Source organism: Oncorhynchus gorbuscha, linkage group LG09 (assembly GCF_021184085.1).
Source record: "Oncorhynchus gorbuscha isolate QuinsamMale2020 ecotype Even-year linkage group LG09, OgorEven_v1.0, whole genome shotgun sequence".
NCBI lineage: Eukaryota > Metazoa > Chordata > Actinopteri > Salmoniformes > Salmonidae > Oncorhynchus > Oncorhynchus gorbuscha.
Window position 1 is genome coordinate 58,634,234 of NC_060181.1, and position 26,877 is coordinate 58,661,110.

The 26,877-nt window shown below is 39.7% G+C and overlaps 1 protein-coding gene and 1 long non-coding RNA gene across 5 annotated transcripts; one reads left to right on the forward strand and one right to left on the reverse strand.

Moving 5' to 3' along the window:
• Nucleotides 1-175: 175 nt before the first annotated feature.
• LOC124043832 lies at nt 176-8,859 on the reverse strand. 2 transcript variants are annotated; one of them, XR_006840388.1, is made up of 3 exons: nt 8,732-8,859; nt 1,513-1,570; nt 176-1,281 (listed from the first exon to the last, which is right to left on the reverse strand). It is a non-coding gene; the product is annotated as an uncharacterized LOC124043832 (long non-coding RNA). The 2 variants fall into 2 exon arrangements; XR_006840389.1 differs by lacking the exon at nt 8,732-8,859 and adding an exon at nt 8,373-8,725.
• On the forward strand, nt 8,408-26,508 carry LOC124043831 (TRAF family member-associated NF-kappa-B activator-like). Of its 3 annotated transcripts, none has more exons than XM_046362854.1 (8): nt 8,408-8,584; nt 20,688-20,829; nt 21,037-21,148; nt 21,444-21,553; nt 22,763-22,836; nt 22,920-23,038; nt 23,641-24,047; nt 26,034-26,508. In XM_046362854.1, the coding sequence occupies exons 2-8, from the start codon at nt 20,731-20,733 to the stop codon at nt 26,211-26,213; spliced, it is 1,101 nt and encodes a 366-aa protein (XP_046218810.1). In that variant the 5' UTR covers nt 8,408-8,584; nt 20,688-20,730; the 3' UTR covers nt 26,214-26,508. The 3 variants fall into 3 exon arrangements, with proteins under 3 accessions (XP_046218810.1, XP_046218811.1, XP_046218812.1); XM_046362855.1 differs by lacking the exon at nt 8,408-8,584 and adding an exon at nt 9,883-9,944; XM_046362856.1 differs by lacking the exon at nt 8,408-8,584 and adding an exon at nt 19,595-19,768.
• The last annotated feature ends 369 nt before the right edge of the window (nt 26,509-26,877 follow it).

A 26,877-nucleotide genomic window follows, 5' to 3' on the forward strand; every position in this document is an offset into this window, starting at 1 on the left:
TTCCCCAAATACATACAGTGGGGCAAAAAAGTATTTAGTCAGCCACCAATTGTGAAAGTTCTCCCACTTAAAAAGATGAGAGAGGCCTGTAATTTTCATCATAGCTACACTTTTAGGGGAAAGAAATCCAGAAAATTACATTGTAGGATATTTAATGAGTTTATTTGCAAATTATGGTGGAAAATAAGTATTTGGTCAATAACAAAAGTTTATCTCAATACTTTGTTGTATACCCTTTGTTGGCAATGACAGAGCCCAAATGTTTTCTGTAAGTATTCACAAGGTTTTCACACACTGTCAAATTGTTTGTTCTCCAGGTTCCTGAAATATGATCTTTGAGTTTTCTCTGTGCATTCCTCTTCATTTCCCCTGGCATGCCTGAGCTTTCTGACGCTCGGCTCTGCCCTCCGCCTGATCTCCCGTTTCTGCAGACCTACAGCAGTTTGTTTATTTGACTTGCTTCGGAGGCATCAGATTGGCCAAGATTTACTTGCATGCTTATGTCCAGATCCAGAGGGCTATGAATCCAACAGGACAGACCACCTCTCAACAGGAAGTGGAGTGTCCTTTTTGTGGATGTCATTCATGACACACACACACGTAAAGAACATGGCGCAGTAAAAGCATCTGGAGTTCCTTGTCCGAGATCTGCAAAATCAGAAGAAGACATCCATGCGATGCATGCATTCATTGACGGACTAGTGGTGGAGGTGTAATGTATCATGCTGAAGTAATAGCCTCTATGCTACAACCTGTTAATCAAAGCTGTGCCGTAGCAGGTGTAGCAGAAATATAATTTACGGATTGTGCCGTCAGTGTTCTAATTCAAATGGGGCCCGGCCATTTAAACGTTCCAGATGAGTACTTTAGCTAAGAAGACAGTTGAGGAATGTACTTCGGTGTTGCCTACACTCAGTACCTTTTAATTAAAGTCAAAGGGGATTGCAGACATTGAACGTACCACATTAAGAGGCATCTCTCACTTATAATCTTGCCACATGTTATCACCTGATCTGCTTGCCAGGAAAACAAGGGCAATAATGAACCCTATTTCAGCTCACCACATTGGTTGTTCTGGCTGAATTAAAATAACCCCCCCCCCTTAAACAAGTGTTATAATAGTAATTAAGAATTGCTATGTTGTGTTGAGGTTGGATGAGGCTGGTGAAGGACAAGTCCCCAGGCAGAGCCAAGCAGAAACATCAGACTCCAATGGCCATATTTGTGCTGCATAGTTACAAATCATCACACTCCTGCGTGGAGGGCCGTCAGCTAGACATTCTGAGAGAGAGAGAGAGAGAGAGAGAGAGAGAGAGAGAGAGAGAGAGAGAGAGAGAGAGAGAGAGAGACCGAGAGAGAGAGACCGAGAGAGAGAGACCGAGAGAGAGAGAGAGAGAGAGACAGGTGGTAGATCAAACAGGACAGATTTGCACATGAAAGGGAACAGGGTGTTCCTCCTAGAATCTTGCATTCTGCTTATCAGTCTCTGGATCTTTCCACAGACCTGCTCACCTGCTCACCTGCTCGCCCACAGACTGTGTTCAGACCTATTGAAGTGGGTTGGATTTATCTGGAAATAGGAGACGAGGTTTGAGTTACAAAACACACTTGATTTAAGTATAGCTTAGACATTTAAATGGACAATTTGTGTTTTGGAGTTGTCAAATTGACACAAAAATGCTAGAGGGAGGGGCAGCGCATGGCAGCTGTCATAATTAATTTGCATCTCGTTAATTTGTGAATATAAAGTATTTCTGTCTGCGTGATTACAGAAAGCAGGAGGAATATTGATGATCCTTTACTTCTTTCAGGAAGTCCAGCAGTCGTTACTGATCTGTTGTCATAAATCTTATGGTGAAACCATCCACTGAGACCCATGTTGTGAGATGTGGAGCAGAGTGGCAACCCTATTGCTGTATATTCCCCTCAAGACAGGGATGCTGGTCTGATCGAAATTGGGGTTGTTATTGCCCATCTGCAATCTTAGAAAAAAGGGTTCCAAAAGGGTTCTTTGTAAGGCAAAATGTTCTACCTAGAACCTTTAACACCCTAAGAAACATTTTTAGAAGAAAGGGTTCTTTGATGATTCTTTGGAAGGCAATAATGATTCTTTAGAAGGCAAGAAGGGTTCTTTAGAAGGCAAGAAGGGTTCTTTGGTAGACCAGAAGGTTTTTACATACAGGGGGGTTGGAATGTCTTGGATCCACACCAGGTGGAGAGGTGTCAGGTTGGAGGGTCATGGATGACAACTACAAAGCAGGGCTCCCATGAAGGTGATCCCTGGCTAGGGTCTGAGAAGCAGGAGCCATGTCTGGGAAGCCCCCCTCTGTGCCAGGCTGAAAGACCAGCAGCAGATACATGCCGAGCTTCACCACAGACTGAGGACAGGAACAGACAGGACCTTCCAATCCACTTTATTCCAGTCTCCCTAGGTCTTATAAATACAAAAAAAATCAGCCATGGCTATCAGTTGTGGTTTACTCTCTGTACAAGTCCCCTATTGTATGGCTAAACACGTCTTAATTGTTAGAACTTGCAAACAAAATGCATTCGTCATTTCACAGGGGGAATGTGTCAATCAGAGTCACAGCATCTCCCCCCTCTGGCCGTGAATACCAGGGCAACAGATAGAAGTGGCAAGGCTGACAAGTCTGACAAGAATGCCAAGAATTCAGATACCTCTCCAAAAGTCCATGTGGCTGAGGTTGAAGCATGTAGAGCAAGCAGTGGTGTGGTTACTGACCTCTGGTGGCAATGTGCATTATGCTCCTAAATGAACATTTTTCAAGAGGTGGATATTTTTTCTTCTTCTGAAGAGCACATTCCTTCCCTCTGTCTGAGACCATAGAAGTAGTTTAGGGGTGGGGGTGCTTCACAGGAGAGGCATTTGAACATTTTTAATTACAATATAGAAATGCCTTCTGGAACATGTGACCTTTCATGTGCCTTGATAACAACCTTTACGAGCCCAGTTGGTTTAGCCACGGAAGAATACAGGATATTATTGGTCCACTAATACAGGACTTGTAAAGGACTTGCCCACTGCACTAATTTTGTGAGAAAATGTCAACCAAATGTATTTGACTGTTTACCTGTATTTGTAACTTAAGTCTGATAATTATCTGTACAAAACAGTTCCTCTGATAATACTTGTGGAATATAAAAATACTTGCTTGATATTTGTTTTCCAGTTTCTTGAAGTACTTTGCAAATGCATCTTATTTCTATGCAAATCTGTCTGAGACAGTTTGATCTGAGACAACACTGCTTCGACTCAGAGGGACACACTGGGAGACAAAAACAAATCAAATCAAATGAAACATTTTCACATATGCCAAATACATAGGGTGTAGACTTTACCGTTAAATGCTTACTTACGAGCCCTTTCCCAACAATGCATAGTTAAAAAGTAAGAAAATTATCTAATTAAAACTGAAAATTGCCATATAACAATAATGAGGCTATATACAAGGAGTACCGGTATCGAGTCAATGTGCAGAGGTATGAGGTAGTTGAGGTGATTGAGTTAATATGTACATGTAGGTAAGGGTAAAATGACTAGGTAATCGTGATAGATATTAAACAGAGTAGCAGCAGCGTGTGTGTGTGTGTGTGTGTGTGTGTGTGTGTGTGTGTGTGTGTGTGTGTGTGTGTGTGTGTGTGTGTGTGTGTGTGTGTGTGTGTGTGTGTGTGTGTGTGTGTGTGTGTGTGTGTGTGTGTGTGTGTGTGTGTGTGTGAACTAGACAACTCACTCTACCAATCGATGGGGATAAACTCTCAATCTGATGCCCTGTTAAGGGACCAGCTAAGCAAGTTGAAACTTTTAAGTATGAAAATTGACAACATTCATTATAAGCATTCTTTCACTAGTGCAAGAATCTGCATATCTCTTTTTCTTGAGGGGGGAAATAAAGACAGCAACAACAAATAATAGGACTTGGATTCTTTGTCAATCTGGTGTGTATCTAGAGCAGGCAGTTATGGGCTCATGACACAGTGAAACAGTAGCATGCACATCACACATAAACCTCCATTACCAATCATTGGCTGGAATACAATCAAATCCACACAGCAGAAACCTTCATTACCAATCATTGACTAGAATACAATCAAATCCACACAGCAGAACCCTTCCTTACCAATCATTGGCTGGAATACAATGAATCCACACAGCAGAAACCTTCATTACCAATCATTGACTAGAATACAATCAAATCCACACAGCAGAAACCTTCATTACCAATCATTGACTAGAATACAATCAAATCCACACAGCAGAACCCTTCCTTACCAATCATTGGCTGGAATACAATGAATCCACACAGCAGAAATATGAATGGTTTACAGTAGTGTGTATTCACTTGTAAGACATACTGTTTGTTCATAGTGGCCAATATGTTGTTCTGATTGAATGTGTTTTGCATCGATGGAACTCGATGAAGATGGAGCAAATGTGTGGAACTAATTAATTTGTAATGTGGAATATGCACTTGTGATTCCTGAAATAAATTGGAACATAGAGTAAAATGTTTCATTTGTAAATGCTTGTTTTATTTAAGGTGTCCTGCTCCTTGAAAGCGGCAGCTCTAGCCTTTAGCTCGATGCGGATGTTGCCTGTGCGGATCCATGGCTTCTGGTTGGGATATGTACACACGGTCACTGTGGGGACGACGTCGTCAATGCACTTATTGATGAAGCCGATGACTGAGGTAACATACTCCTCAATGCCATTGGATGAATCCCAGAACATAATCCAGTCTGTGTTAGCAAAACAATCCTGTAGCGTAGCATCCGCGCCATCTGACCACTTCAATATTGAGCGAGTCACTGGTACTTCCTTCTTTAGTTTTTGCTTGGAAGCAGGAATCAGGAGGGTAGAATTATGGTCAGATTTGCCAAAGGGAGGGCGAGGGAGAGCTTTGTATGCATTTCTCTGTGTGGAGTATTGGTGGTCTATAGTTTTTTTCTCTGGTTGCACATGTGACATGCTGGTAAAAAATTTGGTAAAACTGATTTAAGTTTGCCTGTATTAAAGTCCCCGGCCATTAGGAGTGCCACTTCTGGGTGAGCATTTTCTTGTTTGCTTATGTCCTGATAGAGTTGGTTGAGTGCGCTCTTAGTGCCAGCATCGGTCTGTGTTGGTAAATAGACGGCTACAAATAATATACATGAGAACTCTCTTGGTAGATAGTGTGGTCTACAGCTTATAAGGTACTCTACCTCAGACGAGCAATACCTCGAGACTTACATTTACATACATTACATTTAAGTAATTTAGCAGACGCTCTTATCCAGAGCGACTTACAAATTGGTGCATTCACCTTATGACATCCAGTGGAACAGTCACTTTACAATAGTGCATCTAAATCTTAAAGGGGGGTGAGAGGGATTACTTATCCTATCCTAGGTATTCCTTAAAGAGGTGGGGTTTCAGGTGTCTCCAGAAGGTGGTGATTGACTCCGCTGTCCTGGCGTCGTGAGGGAGTTTGTTCCACCATTGGGGGGCCAGCGCAGCGAACAGTTTTGACTGGGCTGAGCGGGAGCTGTACTTCCTCAGTGGTAGGGAGGCGAGCAGGCCAGAGGTGGATGAACGCAGTGCCCTTGTTTGGGTGTAGGGCCTGATCAGAGCCTGGAGGTACTGAGGTGCCGTTCCCCTCACAGCTCCGTAGGCAAGCACCATGGTCTTGTAGCGGATGCGAGCTTCAACTGGAAGCCAGTGGAGAGAACGGAGGAGCGGGGTGACGTGAGAGAACTTGGGAAGGTTGAACACCAGACGGGCTGCGGCGTTCTGGATGAGTTGAAGGGGTTTAATGGCACAGGCAGGGAGCCCAGCCAACAGCGAGTTGCAGTAATCCAGACGGGAGATGACAAGTGCCTGGATTAGGACCTGCGCCACTTCCTGTGTGAGGCAGGGTCGTACTCTGCGGATGTTGTAGAGCATGAACCTACAGGAACGGGCCACCGCCTTGATGTTGGTTGAGAACGACAGGGTGTTGTCCAGGATCACGCCAAGGTTCTTGGCGCTCTGGGAGGAGGACACGATGGAGTTGTCAACCGTGATGGCGACTTCTTTAATATTAGACATCGCGCACCAGCTGTTATTGACAAAAAGACACACCACCACCCCTCGTCTTACCAGAGGTAGCATCTCTGTTCTGCCGGTGCATTGAAATCCCTCAAGCGCTATATGGTCTGTGTCGTCATTCAGCCACGACTCGGTGAAACATAGGATATTACAGTTCCTAATGTCCCGCTGGTAGGATAATCGTAATCATAGGTCATCCATTTTATTTTCAATTATTGCATGTTAGCAAGTAGAATTGAACCATCTCAGTAATGGGTGCAATCAGTCCAACTACTAACAGATTGGATCAGTATAGAAAAATGTATGTTATATATACTATTAAAAAATATAAACGCAACATGTAAAGTGTTGGTCCCATGTTTCATGAGCTGAAAAAAAAGATCCCAGAAATGTTCCATACGCACCAAAAGCTTATTTCTCTCAAATTTTGGCAATTTTGTTTACATCCCTGTTAGTGAGTATTTCTCCAAGATAATCCATCCACCTGACAGGTGTGACATATCAAGGAGGTTAGAGCATTGGGCCAGTAACTGAAAGGTTTCTGGATCGAATCCCCGAGCTGACAAGGTAAAACATCTGTTGTTCTGCCCCTGAACAAGGCAGTTAACCCACTGTTCCTAGGCCATCATTGTAAATAAGAATTTGTTCTTAACTGACTTGCCTTGTTAAATAAAGTTTTTTTTTTAAACAGCATGATCAATGCACAGGTGCACCAATAAAGGTTTTGAGGGAGCGTGCAATTGGCATGCCTGAATTATCTAAAATGTTGTTTTAGATCATTTGCCAGTACGTCATGTTGGCAAGCGGTTTGCTGATGTCAATGTTGTGAAATGATTGACGGTGGGGATATGGTATGGGCTGTCATAAGCTACGGACAACTAACACGATTGCATTTTATCAATGGCAATTTGATGGCACAGAAATACCGTGACGATATCCTTTGGCCCATTGTGAGGCCCATTTTTTAAGGTATCTTTGACCACATTCCCAGTCATGTGAAATCCATAGATTAGGACCTAATTAATGTATTTCAATTGACTGATTTCCTCATATGAATTGTAACTCAGTACAATCTTTGAAATTGTTGCATGTTGCGTTTATATTTTAAGGAGGTATAACTTTGTGTGTCATACAATTAACCAACCAATTGATGTACATGCAACAACATAGATATTAAAACAAACAATTCTGAAAATCACCTGGCAGTAAAGCACTCTAGGAAATGTGATACATTGTTCTATGTAGAATCCTTCTTGCCTTCCAAAGTATTATCAAAGAACCCTTTCCTGGTTATTAGGATATTAAAGGTTCTCGGTAGAACCCTTTGCCTTACAAAGAACCCTTGTCTTCCAAAAAGGGATTTCCAGATCAAAAAGGTTCAAAAGAGTGTAGCTGCCCTCTGTTGGTCACTATTGGACTTGGCACTTAAAAAAAATAGATGTATTCTCACATACTGTACACCGGATAGTTACAGTGAAATGTGTTGTTTTACAGAGTCACACATAGTAATACGGTGGCCCTGGAGATAGGGTTAATTGCCTTGCTCAAGGGCACATTGACAGATGTGTAATCTTTTGGTTATTGGTCCAACGCTCTAACCACTAGGCTACCTGTCATCCCATTTTCATGTTGCACTTCATTCTGCACCAATAAACTCTTTCAATGATAAGTGTGAAACAGCAAACAAACATTATGATTGCATTTTCATTATTACATGGTAAAAAATGTGTGATTGCATATTGTGGGAAAATAAGAGTAGGTTTATATCTTCCAGATACAGCACAGAAAGATGTTAAGTTTCTGTGTGCTATGTATGTGCAATGAAAGCAGATCTTTTCTGTAGGCTACAGTACACAGTGGCAATACCCTACTGTAAATATATTAGAATCATTCAAATAACACTATAAAGTTTACTAAAGTAATAAGGCCTAGTGCATAGTCATAAGAATAGCTCAGCTCGTGATATTTTTTTTGCAAAGAGCATGTGTTGACACATTTTAATATTTTGCTATAAACTGTCAGAGACCAGTAAGTGTTCACCACAATTTGGGCAAAACACATTTCACAGCAACACTGAGGGCTGAAATGTTGGGTTCTGATTAATTTAGCTAGCTATGCCTAACAGTGTGAGAAAACACTTATCAGCGAAGGTCACAGTAAAATCAACACATTTTTCTGCCACTTAACTTTGTTTTATCGGATTACTTTTTATATGCACAACATTGCAGACGTGTAGGCAGCAAGAATAACCCTCAATTTGCTAAACCACCTAGCACGAATTTAGTACCTCAAAGTTGATTGGTCAGAGTCCAGCAAGGCGGAAGTCTCACGGCGCGGGGGATTCCCCGAGGGAAGTTCCCAACGCGTTATAAAACATGTAAAATGTACATTTGTTCGAAATACACCATATCCTCTCCCACACGTCGTACATATAGGCCACTCGAAGAATAAGAAGCTGTCGCAGTATCAAAACAATAGTTTGGCAATTTTCGAATGAAGGTAAGATACTGCCATTATAGGCTACAATCAGATACCAAAGTTGAGAGCGGACTGAACTAGGCTATAGCTGATTATATCTAACTAACTCGTCTTGCTAACTATTGACATTCAATACAAAACAGAGCTGTACCAATTTTGTACTCTTACTTATGAATATCAACGTTCTATGTAGCCAGTTCGTGCTTGATAGAATGTTGCTAGAATGTAGAACTAGTTGGCTGCTTCAGGCTACCGCGTAATCGTCATATCATGAAGCCAGCAGATTTGGCCCGCTTGTTTACAGCTGCACTAGGGTCGGACAGGTTTCCTGTTTCGATTAAAACACAGCGGAGCTGCCGCGAGATATGGCTCAGAAAATATACTTCAATCCAGGGATGAGAAATGCGTTGTACTCCGAATTGTCTAGCAGTCGTTCAATCTTTTAAATGGAACAGGTGGGATAATTTGGGGTACAACGCATTTCTCATCCCTGGATTGAGGTACATTTTCCAAGCCATATCTCACACTTTGGTGTTTTAAGCTACACAGGAAGACTTTCTGGGTCAGAGCTACTGGCTGCATATCGTGCTACTTGGCCTGCAACCAGTGACATACAATGACTGTTTTAGATTTAAGTGTGTTAAATAAATTACTAGATAGAGAATGGGATTAGCTGTTTAATCAAATGAAGTAACCAAATATATTACCATGCTCATTATTAATTGTAAATTCAAGTAAAAAGAGACTCATGAAAAACAATACCTGACCGAAGAGCATTAGGTGTCCAAGATTCACATTTTAGGTGAGGGGTTTTTAACCGGTGGTCTGCCATAAACAAATATACAGTGCATTTGGAAATATTCAGATCTCTTGACTATTTCCCACATTTTGTTACAGCCGTATTCTAAAATGGAATAAAAAAAAAATCCTCCCTCAATCATACATACTATACCCCTCAATCATACATACTATAATGACAAAGCAAAAACAGATGTATTTTTTTTTAATAAAAGAAACATATCACATTTAGATCGGTATTCAGACCCTTTACTCCGTACTTTGTTGAAGCACCTTTGGCAGCGATTACAGCCTCGAGTCTTCTTGGGTATGACGCTACAAGCGTTGCACACCTGTATTTGGGTAGTTTCTCTACAGACAATTCCTTGAACCTCATGGCTTGTTATGCTCTGACATGCACTCTCAACTGTGGGACCTTATATAGACAGGTGTGTGCGGTTCCAAATAATGTCCAATCAAATTTACCACAGGTAGACTCCAATCAAGTTGTAGAAACATCTCAAGGATGATCAACGGAAACAGGATGCACCTGAGCTCAATTTCGAGTCTCATCGCAAAGGGTCTGAATACTTATGTAAATCAGGTATTTCTGTTTTATTTGTAATACATTTGCAAAAATTCCTAAACCAGTTTTTGCTTAGTTATTATTATGTGTAGTAGACTGCTGAGGATTTAAAAAATGTTTTAAATCCATTTTAGAATGAAGGTGTAACAACAAAATGTGCAAAAAGTCAAGGGGTCTGAATACTTTCCAAAGCCACTACATACATACAGTACCAGTCATGTTTGGACACACCTACTCACACCAGTATTTTTTATTTATTTTTACAATTGTCTAATAATAGTGAAGACATCAAAACTATGAAATAACACATGGAATCATGTAGTAACCAAAAAAGTGTTAAACATATCAAAATGTATTTTAGATTTGAGATTCTTCAAAGTAGCCACCCTTTGCCTGGATGACAGCTTTGCACACTTTTGGCATTCTCTCAACCAGCTTCATGTGGTAGTCACCTGGAATGCATTTCAATTAACAGGTGTGGCTTGTTAAAAGTTAATTTGTGGATTTTCCTTTTAATGCGTTTGAGCTAATCAGTTGTGTTGTGACAAGGTAGGGGTGGTATACAGAAGAGAGCCCTATTTGGTAAATCCATATTATGGCAACAGCTCATATAAGCAAAGAGAAACAACAGTCCATTATTACTTTAAGATATGAAGGGCAGTCAATCCGGAAAATGTCAAGAACTTTGAAAGTTTCTTCAAGTGCAGTCGCATAAACCATCAAGTGCTATGATGAAACTGGCTCTCCTCAGGACCGCCACAGGAAAAGAAGACCCAGAGTGACCTCTGCTGCAGAGAATAAGCTCATTAGAGTTACCAGCCTTAGAAATTGCAGCCCAAATAAATGCTTCACTGACTTTAAGTAACAGACACATGTCAACATCAACTGTCGAGAGGAGACTGCGTGGATCAGGCCTTCGTGGTTGAATTGCTGCAAAGAAACCACTACCAATAAGAATAATAGACTTGATTGGGCCAAGAAACACGAGCAATTGACATTAGACCAGTGGAAATCTGTCCTTTGGTCCGATGTGTCCAAATTTTAGATTTTTGGTTCTAACCACCTTGTCTTTGTGAGACGTAGAGTAGGTGAATGGATGATCTCTAAGAATATGTTCTTAACTGACTTGCATGGTTAAATAAAGGTTAAAAAAATAAAAATGTGTGGTTCCCACCGTGAAGCATGGAGGAGGTGTGATGGTATGGGGGTGCTTTGCTGGTGACACTGTCTGTGGTTTATTTAGAATTCAAGGCACACTTAACCAGTATGGCTACCACAGCATTCTGCATCGATATGCCTTCCCATCTTGTTTGCGTTTAGTGGGACAATCATTTGTTTTTCAACAGGACAATGACCCAACACACCTCCAGGCTGTGTAAGGGTTATTTGACCAAAAGGAGAGTGATGGAGTGCTGCATCAGATGACCTGGCCTCCACAATCACCCGACCTCAACCAAATTGAGATGGTTTGGGAAGAGTTGGACCGCAGAGTGAAGGAAAAGTGGCCAAAAAGTGCTCAGCATATGTGGGAACTCCTTCAAGGCTGTTGGAAAAGCATTCAAGGTGAAGCTGGTTGAGAGAATGCCAAGTGTGTGCAAAGCTGTCATCAAGGCAAAGGGTGGCTACTTTGAAGAATCTCAAATATATTTTGATTTGTTTAACACTTTTTCTGGTTACTACATGATTCCATATGTGTTATATCATTGTTTTGATGTCTTCACTATTATTCTACAATGTAGAAAATAGTAAAATAAAGAAAAATGCTTGAATTAGTAGGTGTGTCCAAACTTTTGACTGGTACTGTGTGTGTGTATATAGATAAATACAACATGTAAAGTGTTGGTCCCATGGTTCATGAGCTGAAATAAAATATCCCAGAAATGTTCCATATGCACAAAAAGGGTATTACTCTCACATTTTGTGCACACATTTGTTTACACCCTTGTTAGTGACATTTCTCCTTTGCCAAAATAATCCATCTACCTGACAGGTGTGGCATATCAACAATCTGTTTAAAAAGCATGATTATTACACAGGTGCACCTTAAGTGCTGTGGACAATAAAAGGCCACTAAAATGTTGCAAGTTTTGAGGGAGCATGCAATTGACATGCTAACTGCAGGAATGTCCACCAGAGCTGTTGCCAGATAATTTAATGTTAATTTTTCTACCTTAAGTTGCCTCCACTATTGTTTTAGAGAATTTGACAGTACGTCCAACTGGCCTCACAACCACAGACCACATGTATGACATCGTGTGGGCGAGCTGTTTGCTGTGGTGGTGGTGGCGTTATGGTATGGGCTGGCATAAGCTACTAACACAATTGCATTTTATCGATGGCAATTTGAATGCACAAAAATGCTGTGATGAGATCCTGGGGCCCATAGTGAGGCCCTTTAAAAAAAAAGATATCTGTGACCAACAGACCAACTGGGAATACAGCATATCTGTATTCCCAGTCATGTGAAATCCATAGATTAGGGCCTAATGCAATCATTTAAATTGACTGATTTTCCTTAAACTGTAACTCAGTAAAATCTTAGAAATTGCATTTTATATTTTGGTTGTGTGTGTGTGTGTGTGTGTATGTGTATATGTATATATATATATATATATATATATATATATATATGTGTATGTTGATACCGATTTTATTTTAGTTTAGTTTTTGTAATAATGACAATTACAACAATACTGAATGAACACTTATTTTAACTTAATATAATACATCACTAAAATCAATTTAGCCTCAAATAAATATTGAAACATGTTCAATTTGGTTTAAATAATGCAAAAACAAAGTGTTGGAGAATAAGGTAAAAGTGCAATATGTGCCATGTAAGAAAGCTAACGTTTAAGTTCCTTGCTCAGAACATGAGAACATATGAAAGCTGCTGGTTCCTTTTAACATGAGTCATCAAAATATTTCCAGGTAAGAAGTTTTAGGTTGTGGTTATTATAGGAATTACAGGACTATTTCTCTCTATACCATTTGCATTTCATTAACCTTTGACTATTGGATGTTCTTATAGGCACTTTAGTATTGCCAGTGTAACAGTATAGCTTCCGTCCCTCTCCTCGCTCCTACCTGGGCTCGAACCAGGAACATGACAACAGCCACCCTCGGAGCGGCGTTACCCATCGCTCCACATCGCTCCCATCGCTCCACGGCCCTTGCAGACTCCAGGTCTCATAGCGAGTGACGTTTGAAACGCTATTAGTGCGCACCCCGCTAACTAGCTAGCCATTTCACATCGGTTACACAAGCCTAATCTCAAGAGTTGATAGGCTTGAAGTCATTAACAGCGCAACGCTTGAAGCACAGCGACTAGCTGCTGGCAAAACGCACAAAAGTTCTGTTTGAATGAATGCTTACGAGCCTGCTGCTGCCTACCATCGCTCAGTCAGACTGCTCTATCAAATCATAGACTTAGTTATAACACAATAACACACACAAATACGAGCCTTAGGTCATTAATATGGTCGAATCCGGAAACTATCATTTTGAAAACAAGACGTTTATTCTTTCAGTGAAATGCGGAACCGTTCTGTATTTTATCTAACGGGTGGCATCCCATCCATAAGCTTAATATTCCTGTTACATTGCACAACCTTCAATGTTATGTCATAATTACGTAAAATTCAGGCAAATTAGGCGGCCCACACTGTTGCATATACACTGACTGCGTGCAATGAACACAAGAGAAGTGACACAATTTCACCTGGTTAATATTGCCTGCTAACCTGGATTTCTTTTAGCTAAATATGCAGGTTTAAAAATATATACTTCTGTGCATTGATGTTTATTGAAAATAAGAATATGTTCTTAACTCACTTGCCCATTTAAATAAAGATCAAATAAGGGTGTTAAAACAATAAAAATACAATTAATTGGCCAAATCGGTGTCCAAAAATACCGATTTCCGATTGTTATGAAAACTTAAAATCGGCCCCAATTAATCGGCCATTCTGATTAATCAGTCAACCTCCATATATATACACACTACCGTTCAAAATTTTGGGGACACTTAGACATTTCCTTGTTTTGAAAGAAAATCAAATTATTTTCTCCATTTAAAATAACATCAATTTGATCAGAAGTACAGTGTAGACATTGGTAAATTGTAAATTACTATTGTAGCTGGAAACCGCTGATTTAAAAAAATAAAATAATAATAATGGAAAATGTACAGTTGAATTTGGACGTTTACATACTTAGGTTGGAGTCATTTAAACTAGTTTTTCAACCTCTCCACACATTTCTTGTTAACTTCTTTGGGCTGGGGGCAGTATTGGGTAGCTTGGATGAATAAGGTGCCCAGAGTAAACTGTCTGCTACTCAGGCCCAGTTGGTAATATATGCATAATATTAGTATATTTAGTATATTTAGATAGAAAACACTCTGAAGTTTGTTAAACCGTTTGAATGATGTCTGTGAGTAGAACTGTGAAGTGGGTGCGATTGAGAGGGGAAGGATTCAGAGGTCTGCCAGAGAGCCAGAAGCTGGTGACTCGCGTTCACGTGAGAGTTAGCTTGAGTTCCATTGCATTTCTGAAGACCAAGGAATTCTCTGGTTGGAACATTATTGAAGATTTATGTTAAAAACATCCTAAAGATTGATTCTATACATCGTTTGACATGTTTCTATGGACTGTAACAGAACTTTTTGACTTCGTCTGCTCCTAGTGATCGCGCGTCAAGAATTTGGAATACTGGGCTAAACGCGCAAACAAAAAGGAGGTATTTGGACATAAATAATGGACATTATCGAACAAAACAAATGTTTATTGTGGAAGTGGGATTCCTGGGAGTGCATTCTGATGAAGATCATCAAAGGTAAGTGAATATTTATAATGCTATTTCTGACTTCTGTTTACTACATAACATGGCGGATATCTGTTTGTGTTGTTTTGGTCTCTGAGCGCCGTACTCAGATTATAGCATGGTGTGCTTTTTCCGTAAAGTTTAAAAAAAAAATCTGACACAGCGGTCGCATTAAGGAGAAGTGTATCGATAATTTCGTGCATAATAGTTGTATCTTTTATACATTTTTATTATGAGTATTTCTGTAAATTGATGTGGCTCTCTGCAAAATCACCGGATGTTTTGGAACTACTGAACATAACGCGCCAATGTAAACAAAAACTTATATAAATATGAACTTTATCGAACAAAACATACATGTATTGTGTAACATGAAGTCCTATGAGTGTCATCTGATGAAGATCATCAAAGTTAATGATTCATTTATCTCTTTCTGCTTTTTGTGACTCCTCTCTTTGGCTGGAAAAATGGCTGTGTTTTTCTGTGACTTGGCTCTGACCTAACATAATCGTTTGGTTTACTTTTGCTGTAAAGCCTTTTTGAAATCGGACATTGTGGTGGGATTAACAAGAAGTGTATATTTAAAATGGTGTAAAATACTTGTATGTTTGAGGAGTTTTAATTATGGGATTTCTGTTGTTTTGCATTTGGTGCCCTGCACTTTCACTGGCTGTTGTCATATCGATCCCATTAGCGGGATCTCAGCCCAAAGAGGTTATTAACAAACTAAAGTTTTGGCAAGTCGCTAAGTAATTTTTCCAACAATTGTTTACAGACAGATTATTTCACTTATAATTCACTGTATCACAATTCCATTGGGTCAGAAGTTTACATACACTAAGTTGACTGTGCCTTTAAACAGCTTTGAATATTCCAGAAAATGATGTCATGGCTTTGTAAGCTTCTGATAGGCTAATTGACATCGTTTGAGTCAATTGGAGGTGTACCTGTGGATGTATTTCAAGGTCTACCTTCAAACTCAGTGCCTTTTGGCTTGACATCATGGGAAAATCAAAATAAATCAGCCAAGACCTCAGAAAAAAATTGTAGACCTCCCAAGTCTGGTTCATCCTTGGGAGCAATTTCCAAATGCCTGACGGTACCATGTTCATCTGTACAAACAATAGTACGCAAGTATAAAAACCATGGGACCACACAGCCGTCATACCGCTCAGGAAGGAGACTCATTTAGTCTTCTAGAGGTTCATCGTCCTTCGTACTTTGGTACGAAAAGTGCAAATCAATCCCAGAACAACAGCAAAGGACCTTGTGAAGATGCTGGAGGAAACAGGTACAAATGTATCTATAGCCACAGTAAAACGACTCCTATATTGACATAACCTGAAAGGCCGCTCAGCAAGGAAGAAGCCACTGCTCCAAAACCAGACTACGGTTTGGAGCTGGACATGGGGACAAAGATCATACTTTTTGGAGAAATGTCCTCTGGTCTGATGAAACAAAAATGGAACTGTTTGGCCATAATGACCATCGTTATGTTTGGAGGAAAAAGGGGGAGGCTTGCAATCCGAAGAACACCATCCCAACCGTGAAGCACGGGGTGGCAGCATCATGTTGTGGTGGTGCTTTGCTGCAGGAGGGACTGGTGCACTTCACAAAATAGATGGCATCATGAGGGTGGAAAATTATGTGGATATATTGAAACAACATCTCAAGATATCTGTCAGGAAGATAAAGCTTGGTCGCAGATGGGTCTTCCAAATGGACAATGACCCCAAGCATGCTTCCAAAGTTGTGGCAAAATGGCTTAAGGACAACCAAGTCAAGGTAATGGAGTGGCCATCACAAAGCCCTGACCTTAATCCTATAGAACATTTGTGGGCAGAACTGAAAAAGTGTGTGTGATCAAGGAGGTCTACAAACCTGACTCAGTTACACCAGCTCCGTCAGGAGGAATTATTGTGGGAAGCTTGTGGAAGCATACCTGAAACGTTTGACCCAAGTTAAACAATGTAAACGCAATGCTACCAAATACTAATTGAGTGTATGTAAACTTCTGACCCACTGGGAATGTGATGAAATAAATAAAAGCTGAAATAAATCATTCTCTCTACTATTATTCTGACATTTCACATTCTTAAAATAAAGTGGTGATCCTAACTGACCTTAGACAGTGAATTTTTACTAGGATTAAATGTCAGGAATTGTGAAAAACTGAGTTTAAATGTATTTGGCTAAGGTGTATGTAAACTTCCGACTTCAACTGTACATAGATGTTCAGAGGCCCATTATCAGCTACCATCACTCCTGTGTTGCAATGACATGTTGTGTTAGCTAATCCAAGTTGATCATTTTAAAAGGCTAATTGATCATTAGAAAACCCCTTTGCAATTGTTAGCACAGCTGAAAACTGTTGTTCTGACTAAACTCTTTAAGGATCGGTCTCTTTTTTTCAATTTTCGTCTAAAATGAAATACCCAAATCTAACTGCCTGTAGCTCAGCCCCTGAAGCAAGAATATGCATTTTCTTGCTACCATTTGAAAGGGAACACTTTTTGAAGTTTGGAAATGTGAAAGGAGTGTAGGAGAATATAACGCATTAGATCTGGTAAAAGATAATACAAAGAAAAAAACATTTTTTTTGTACTTTTTTATTACCATCTTTGAAATTCAAGTGAAACGCCATAATGTTTTATTCCAGCCCAAAAGCATATTAGATATTTACCACTAGATGGCAGCAGTGTACGTGCAAAGTTTTTTCTGATCCTATGAATCATTGCATTTCTGTTCAAAATGTTGTATCAAGACTGCCCAAATGTACCTAATTTGTTTATTAATAACTTTTCATGTTCAAAACAGTGCACTCTCAATAGCATGGTGTACTTTCACTGTAATAGTTACTGTAAATTGGACAGTGCAGTTAGATTAACAAGAATTTAAGCTTTCTGCCCATTTCAAATATGTCTATGTCTTGGGAAATGTTCTTGTTACTTACAACCTCCGGCTAATGCGATTTAGCATATGTTAGCTCAACCATCCCACAGGGGACCCTCCAATCCTGAAAAACTAGTCTCAACGTCAACAGGGAAGAGGCGACTCTGGGATGCTGACCTTCTAGGCAGAGTTCCTCTATTCAGTGTCTGTTTTTTCCCTTCTTAATCTTTTATTTTTACTGGCCAGTCTGAGATGTTTTTTTTCTTTGCAACTGCCTAGAAGGCCGGCATCCCAGAATCGCCTCTTCACTGTTGACGATGAGACTGGTGTTTTGTGGGTACAATTTAATGAAGCTGCCAGTTGAGGACTTGTGAGGCGTCTGTTTCTCAAACTAGACACTCTAATGTACTTTTCCTCTTGCTCAGTTGTGCACCGGGGCCTCCCACTCCTCTTTCTATTCTGGTTCGAGCCAGATTGCGCTGTTCTGTGAAGGGAGTAGTACACAGCATTGTACGAGATCTTCGGTTTCTTGGAAATTTCTCGCATTGGAATAGCCATCATTTCTCCAAACAAGAATAAAGTGACACGTTTCAGAAGTAAGTGTTTGATTCTGGCCATTTTGAGCCTGTAATCAAATCCAGAAATGCTGATGCTCCAGACACTCAACTAGACTAAAGAAGGCCAGTCTTATTGGTTCTTTAATCAGACCAACAGTTTTCAGCTGTGCTAACATAATTGCAAAAGGGTTTTCTAATGATCAATTAGCCTTTTAAAATGATAAACTTGGATTAGCTAACACAACGTGCCATTGGAGCAGAGGAATGATGGTTGCTGATAATGGGCCTCTGTATGCCTATGTAGATATTCCATTAAAATTCTGCCATTTCCAGCTACAATAGTAATTTACAACATTAACAATGTCTACACTGTATTTCTGATCAATTTTATGTTAATGTTCAAAAACAAGGACATTTAATATTTCAAAAACAAGGACATTTCTAGAGTGACTCCAAACTTTTGAACGGTAGTGTATATGATACATTTGGAAAGTATTCAGACCTCTTGACTTTTTCCACATTTTGTTACATTACAGCCTTATTCTACAATGGATTAAATTGTTTTGTTTTTCTCCCATCAATCTACACACAATATTTTTGCTAATTTATTACAAATAAAAAAACGATAACTTACCTAAATAAGATTTTAGACCATTTGCTTTTAGGATCGAAATTGAGCTCAGGTGCATCCTGTTTCCATTGATCATCCTTGAGATGTTTCTACAACTTCATTGGAGTCCACCTGTGGTAAATTCAGTTTATTGGGCATGATTTGGAAAGGGACACACCTTCCTATATAAGTTCCCACAGTTGACAGTGCATGACGTCGAAGGAATTGTCCTTAGCGCTCAGACAGGTTTGTTGAGGCACAGATCTGGGGAAGGGTAATAAAAAATGACTTCTGCATTGAAGGTTCCCAAGAAGACAGTGGCCTCTATTATTATTATTATTATTATTATTATTATTATTATTATTGAATGAAAGAAGTTTGGAACCACCAAGACTCTTCCTAGAGCTGTTCCCATGGCCAAATTGTGCAATCGGGGGTGAAGGGCCTTGGTTAGGGATGTGGTCACTTTGCAGAGCTCCAGAGTTCCTCTGGGGTGATTGGAGAACCTTCCAGAAGGACAACCATCTCTGCAGCACTCCGCCAAACAGGCCTTTATGGTGGAGTGTCCAGACGGAAGCCACTCCTCAGCAAAATGCACATGACAGTCTCCACCTAAGAACTCTCAGACTATGACCAACAAGATTCTCTGGTGTGATATAAGCAAGATTGAACTCTTTGGCCTGAATGCCAAGCGTCACGTCTAGAGGAAACCTGGCACCATCACTACGGTGAAGCATGATGGTTGCAGCATCATGCTGTGGGGATGTTTTTCAGTGGCAGGGACTGGGAGAGTAGTCAGCATCGAGGGGAAAAATGAACAGAGCAAAGTACGGAGGTCCTTGATGAAAACCTGCTCCAGAATGCTCGGGACCTCAGACTGGTGTGAAGGTTCACCTTCATAGGCCTTGAAAAACTACCCTCAAATAGGCTACTGGTTTGGCAAGTGCCACTGGCTGCTGGTAAGCTTTCTTGACTTGGACATAGATTTTTGTCAGCACATGGCTAATCTTTGTTTAACTCTTCCAATTATAATGTGTGGAAGTCAAAATAATGAAAAACTATATTCCAAATCTATTTATTTTAAAATGTTGATTACTTCTCCTTGCCATTATCATTCACCTGATGCTAAGACCTTTTTTTACATTTATTTTTTTACCCCAATCGTATGTTGGGGGACCCTGGGTCGCCGGTTTGCCTGGGAGGGGCTCACTGGGCAAGAAAAGGTTAAAGACCCCTGGTTTAGGTCATTGGCAATTGACTTTATTGTATTAGTATCTTAATGTATTGATCATGTCATAATGCAATTGTATTGATAGAGATACAGTAGGTTATTTGGTATTAGTCATTAGCTATTATAATAACAACACTGAGGTACATTTACCCCAAATAATGTACATTTCATTATAATTTATGAAACCAATTATTTAGTACATTTGTTGCAGCCATTGGTCATGTATGAACCAAATAATCATTGATTAGTAATGAATGATGCCATTCAATAATGTCAACAAATGTATTGGTTTAAAAAAAATATATAATATTCAATATTACATTAGTGTCAATAGTTGTCATCAATTTATTTAAGTGATGTTCTTATTATCATGAGTACTAAAACATGTATTTCTTTAGTAGATATTTTGGATGTTTGTTTTTGCTTTCTCATCAAGAGGCTATTTCTACACGGGGCACTTATGATCATCCTGAAATGTTTACCGTACGTTTCTAAAATTAGCAAGTCCAGGCGTAAAAGAGAAGTAAGCACTGGCCCCAGTTTCATGATTAGCGAGGAGGACTTTGTTTTTACAGCAAATCATGTGATAATGTGCTTTAATGCTGCATTGTGCCCCTAAACATTGGTTGTGTGATATGTTGCCACAGGGCCCATGACTGCCGTGTCAGTAATGATCGTGGAGCGCACGGCATGGAGAGGAATATTGGAGACCAGCTCAACAAGGCATTTGAAGCTTACCGCCAGGCCTCTATCGAGCGAGACGGCGCCAAAAGGGAACTACAGAAGACGGTATTATACCTAAATCATTGCGATAGAAAACAAACTCTTCTAATTTACCTATGAGACTTCAAACCCATCCAGTGCGATGTGGCGTAGCTTTGATATAATTAAGTGCTGTAGCATGGTAATTACAGTAATTTACAATAGAGGCTACAAAAGGCTACCTACCTAGTAAGTGATGATATTTGATATGTAATGGAAGGTTAACTTTTGCAGAATGAATATTATCAACGGCACACTCAGACACTTCAGAAACAGATAGAAGACCAGCAGCAGTTGATTTCAAAACTCAAAGTTCAGTTGATAGCAGCAACTAAGCAACCTTCAGGTAAATGACAATCATAATTGTTTTCTTAAAACTATTGTTTGCATGATTGCATATTCTGACATATTCTATACCATACCGTTGAACTATAGTGAAAGAAACAGTTCAACTGTAGTCTATATTGGGCATGTGCATGTATTCTGTTACATTTTCGGTTCCCCTGGAGATAAATTGTGCTGTAAGAAATATTATTGCTGTTTCAGGACATTGTACACTTCCCATCTCAAATGAGACTTCCCGTGTTGACTGTGGTTGGGCTGCTACATTATATATTTTTTGTATCTTATTTGATTGTTAGGAGAGGTGGAAGGTGAGGCTGTTCCTAGAAAACAGGAAGAGGAAACCCTGTCTCCTTCCAACCATCTCTTTGACAACCCAAGCAGCTCCTTCCGGAAGATTCATTACTTGGTAACCATGTTTAACACAATTAGTAATAGAATCCACATTAGAGGATAATTAGATATTGTTTATTTATGTTTACAATTATGATGCAGACAGGCAAAATGCAAGGATGTGATAGGGTCAGAGTGCGATTTATATTGTGACATTTGGGGTGTCACCATTTTTTTCACGGGACCTACTATGTGTGAAAGAATAAGTAAATATAGAAAAGACATGTCATTTAACGGTAAAAAATAATGTATTTCCTTTTAATTGTCATGAACACAACCAGTCATGATATTTTCATCTCATTGTCAAACAAATCACTTCAAAAAGTAGGCTACTTGCACATGGTGGGGGGGGGTTTAATTTGAAATAAGCTTTTATTTAAATTTTTGCCACTGTAGCAGTAAAAATAGCATTTTAAATAAATAGGATAATGGTTAAATGAGCATTATTTAGAGACCCCCCCCCCCCCAAATTTGTTTTTGACTTTGTTGCGTTTAGGGGGCTGCATGTCACATCCAGGGATTCACGCTCTGGATAGGGTGCGAACATGACATCCCCGGTTGCTGCCTCATAATTATTTTATTTTTGTTTTCTCTCAAATGAGCTCAATATCCTATCTTTTTTTTAAAAGAGAGCACACATACATCCACACACACAAACATATGTTGTTCACAAATTGTATATTGCTTGTAGATATTCTGTTTCTGCAGGGCCTGAGAGCAGTAGCAGAGCTCATGCCAATGCACAATACAACAGCTCCACTTCCTGTGACATAGGTCATCTTTCATCTTGTTGCTTCACTCTAGTAAAGATTGCAAGTTCACATTTTTAGCCGGATAACAAATTCACTGAACCTGTTTGACTAATGCACAAGCATTATTTTCCCCCCTTAATCAAAAAACAAACAAACATGTGTTTTGGAGAAAATACGAATTTGTAATTTTCCAACATAATCAAAACTCATTATCATGTATAATTTTAAAATAATAGATACACACATAGTCTTTCATCAACAGGTGGCGCTAGAGGATAACATCACCAAACCTCAGGGTCTGAGGCGTTATAAGCCACCAGCTTTATTGTTGAGAAATAATTCCCTAATCGATTCACAAGGCAGCAACCATTTTAGTAGATTCATTAACAATAATGAATAGATCATTTTCAGTTTGAATGGTGGATATTCTCTTGCCATGTAAGTCCTCAATGCCATGTGTGTCTGTTTTTCAGAAAGGGAACATGGAAACTGCAATGATCGTGTCACCTTCACCACACACAGCACCTGTAAACAACAGTTTTGAGAAGTATGTGCCTTAGTCACCAGTATCTTTACTTCATTTTTGTTTGAAAAGCAGTTTTCTTACTTACGTATTTATTTGTCTCTCAGAAAAGATGTTTTTGAGGCGTTTCAAGCTCTTCAGGGGAAATTCCAGCAGATACAGACATTAACCCGGAGACAAAAAGATCACCTGAAAAAAATCTCCAAAGGAAATTACATGGCAAATGGTAATATTAGTCCGCACACTAGTCATTTTAGATTGTAGAAATAGCTTATTATTCCAGCACTGTTGAAAGGCACCCATTGCCTGAACTCCTGCCCAGCTTGACTCTAATTTAATTACAATAGAGAAAATATGTTGACTTACAATTGCTTTAGATATGTCATAACACTGTATTAGTAATTATATATTGTAGCTTTAGCTTGATTCCTGTACACAATTAGATAGCAACACATTAAGCTGAACCGTACATTAATGCCTATTGACCCATGGCCCGCCCACCCACCTACCTGTGTAGAAATAGAATAAGCAGATAAACATGTTTCATTATTCCACAGACACATGCTGTGATGTAGCACTGGTTAGTTGAATGAAAAACAAGTTGGAATGAAATAAAAAGTAGGCTCCTATTATACTTATTGTGTGAAATTAGAAGATTAAATTAAACAGGGAAAAGGTTCTCGACGTTATTCATTATTAACTGATTATTCATCATTACTTGAACTAATCGCTACTCAATAGCGTAAGTTAATATCTCAATGTTGCTAGTGACTGTCGATTATGTTACATAAACAGTATGATAAAAGCCTTGTGTTTGCCATTCGACAGAGCAGCAGTTCTCCATGCCCATTCAGTGTACAGACGTGACTGCGGAGCAGGCGGAGAGGCCCTTCCCCTCAGCCTTAAGGCCAGTGGTCATCCTCCAGCACCCGCCCACGTCCCTGGCATCCCGTGGTGCCAGCCAAGAGGACAGAGACCTAGTGGACTCCCTCACCAGACTCAGCGTCAAGTTCCCCCCCTCCACAGACAGTGAATATGAGTTCCTGAACAGCGCTCCAGAGAAACACTTTGACCTGTCTATGCCAAAGCAACGGGCAGCAGTCAGCAGTATCCCTGCCGTCATAGAGGAATCGTCTATGGAGCTGGCAATCCCATTCCTGTATCCTACGTCTCCCTCTCACCCCACCTCCCCCTCCACCTCACTCTCACACGAGAGTGTGCGTGGACCCCTGCAGGTGAGATTCGTGGGAAATGCGCTTTCCTTTATTTGCAGCAGGTAAATGTAGGAAATTCACAACACCTGATTTGTTCTGGAAAATGAATGGGAGACAGAGAGAGCATATAAGTAGTGAAAGACAACCTAACACATCGATGAAAGTTGTTGATCACAATAAAAGGACAATTTTTCTCTGATTACAGAGTTGAGAGCGCCAAACTTCTTGATGCACCCATCCTGTTAGCGGGATCATTATCGTCAACATCCGCTGAATTGCAGAGCGCCAAATTCAAATTAAATTACTAAAAATATTGAATTTTCATGAAATCACAAGTGCAATATAGCAAAACACAGTTTAGCTTGTTGTTAATTCACCTGGCGTGTCAGATTTCAAAAAAGCTTTTCCGCGAAAGCATACCAAGCGTTTATGTAAGGACATCTCTCTCAGTAGACAAAACATTACAAACAGCTAGCAGCCAAGTAGATTGGTCCCGAAAAGCAATAAAATGAATCGCTTACATTTGATGATAACACAATAAATGTTCCTTTTGTTCCATAAAGATTATTGTTATATCCAAAATACCTCTATTTGGTTGGCGCATCATGTTCAGAAATCCGCAGGCTCGAGCGGTTACGACATCGCAGACGAAAATTCAAAATAGTATCCGTAAAGTTCGTAGAAACATGTCAAGTTTTTTAGAATCAAATATTTCAACCGGGACTGTAGCTTCTTCAATAGGAGAGAGAGAAATGTCTGCTCCAAGCTGTTGCGCATGCAAAACACTGCTGGCACCCAGCCAAACAATGATGCGATGTGATCGTTCTTGCTCATTTTTCAAAATAAAAGCCTGAAACTATGTCTAAAGACTGTTCACACCATGGGGAAACAATAGGAAAATGAATCTGGATGGTATCCCTTTAAATGGAGCGAAGGCAGGCAATGGAACAGAGAGCTTTCAGGAAAAACAGCACTTCCGGGTTGGATTTTCCTCAGGTTTTCTGTCTGTTATACTCACAGACAATATTTTGACAGTTTTGGAAACTTTAGAGTGTTTTCTATCATAATCTGACAATTATATGCATATTCTAGATTCTAGGCCTGAGAAATAGGCAGTTTCATTTGGGTATGTTTTTCATCCAAACATCAAAATACTGCCCCCTACACTCAAGAGGTTAAAACTAACATGGAAATGCCATTTCATTGGTTAGATTCTGTAGATGTATACCTGCTAAAACAGAGGTGAGTTGAGATGTGATAGGCCTATGTGTACGACATTGTTTGTTGCATATTTATTACAATGTGTCTACCTTACTATTTGTCATTGACATAAAATAAGCAATTCGAGAAGTAATAAATGATCATAAAACTTACCAATTGTTTTGGATGATAATGCCCCCCCCCCCCATGCAATAGTGTAGTTGGTTATATAAGTCCATGTTGATGTCAGAACCAAGGTAACATATATTTTATGACTACCATTATCAGTGCAACTGCACCCCTGTGAGGTTGTGTATGCAGATTTCTTTGCTCATCTGAGTCCCATATTGCTGGATGTGTACCTCAAATTGATCTTTAGCTGTCATGCATTCTTTGTTGGGTATTGCTTTTGGTTAAAAATCACATGGAAGAAATGCACCTTTGTTCGGACGCATATCTGGGTTGTGATTAACACCTACACCGATGGTTGAACATTTAATTGTTTGGATTTCTCTGTTTCTAACTTAACAAACGTTGCCTCGGGCATTAACAATGCCAGGAACAAGTAACTACTCAACCCTACTGTAGCAAATGCACAGCATTACAATAGTACGTGTAGTGGGGCAGGAACTATAGATGTTGAGAAAGCGGGTTCAAGTGGGACACTGCTTTGCTTGTATTCCCCGGAGCAACAGATCTTTCCTCAGTGGAGACCCAAGCACATGGCCAACTGTAAGTGGGTGAGTGTAAGCAATGCAAAGTGTATGAATAATGGAGTATAAGTGGTGTGTTTGTCCCTCCGTGTAGCCTCTGTGGAGCCCTGAGCTTTGTGATGCAGCAGCAGCACAGGCCGTGAGTGCGAAGCCACAACAACAGATCAACAACAGCCCTGATATCTGTGCCTACTGCAACGCGGAAGTTCCCCAAGACCATATGAAAAGCCACCTTTTCACTCATTGCCAGAGGGAGAGTGAAGTCAGCAATTGACACTAGCAGACAGTGGCTGCCCAATGAAACACCTCTAGGCTTAATTCATGGTTTATTCATGTCTTTGTTGCTACGCCATGAATTACACGCGCTGGGCTGGATGTCACATGACACTGGCGTTGGCAACGGGACTAGAATCCACTCTTGATCATATATTTAATTTGTAAGAGTTGAATGGTACATTTTACAGTTGTCGTCTTAAGATATTACTTTGAAATTGTACATCTCTAGACCTATGAAATGATATTGTACAGTATGTAGGTTTAAGTATAATAAAGCAATAATTTAATCTTGATTTTTCACTTGTATTATTTTGTTTGTCTTTATAAAACACAGGGACTTGGCATGGTGCAAGTATGTTGACATACAGTATCTACATGTAGGCCTACTGTACACGTCTCCCCCAAAGCAGTAAGAATTTGATACTGTATGTATTTTCAGGGAAACATTCAACTTTAATTCTCCACGTGGATCTGGAAATGTGTGTCATGAAAATGATTGAAGTACTGAACAATATTTTTTGTAGTCATTATATATATATATATATATATATATATTGAACAAAACGTAACAATTTCAAAGATTTTACTGAGTTACAGTTCATATAAGAAAATCAGTCGATTGAAATAAATTCATTAGGCCCCTAATCTGGATTTCACATGAC

Coding starts and splice junctions, on each gene's coding strand:
- LOC124043831 (XM_046362854.1), top strand. CDS start 20,731: ATGGAGAGGAATATTGGAGACCAGCTCAACAAGGCATTTGAAGCTTAC. Junction 21,554..22,762: donor TCCGGAAGATTCATTACTTG/GTAACCATGTTT, acceptor TCTGTTTTTCAG/AAAGGGAACATGGAAACTGC. Junction 22,837..22,919: donor GTAAACAACAGTTTTGAGAA/GTATGTGCCTTA, acceptor TTTGTCTCTCAG/AAAAGATGTTTTTGAGGCGT.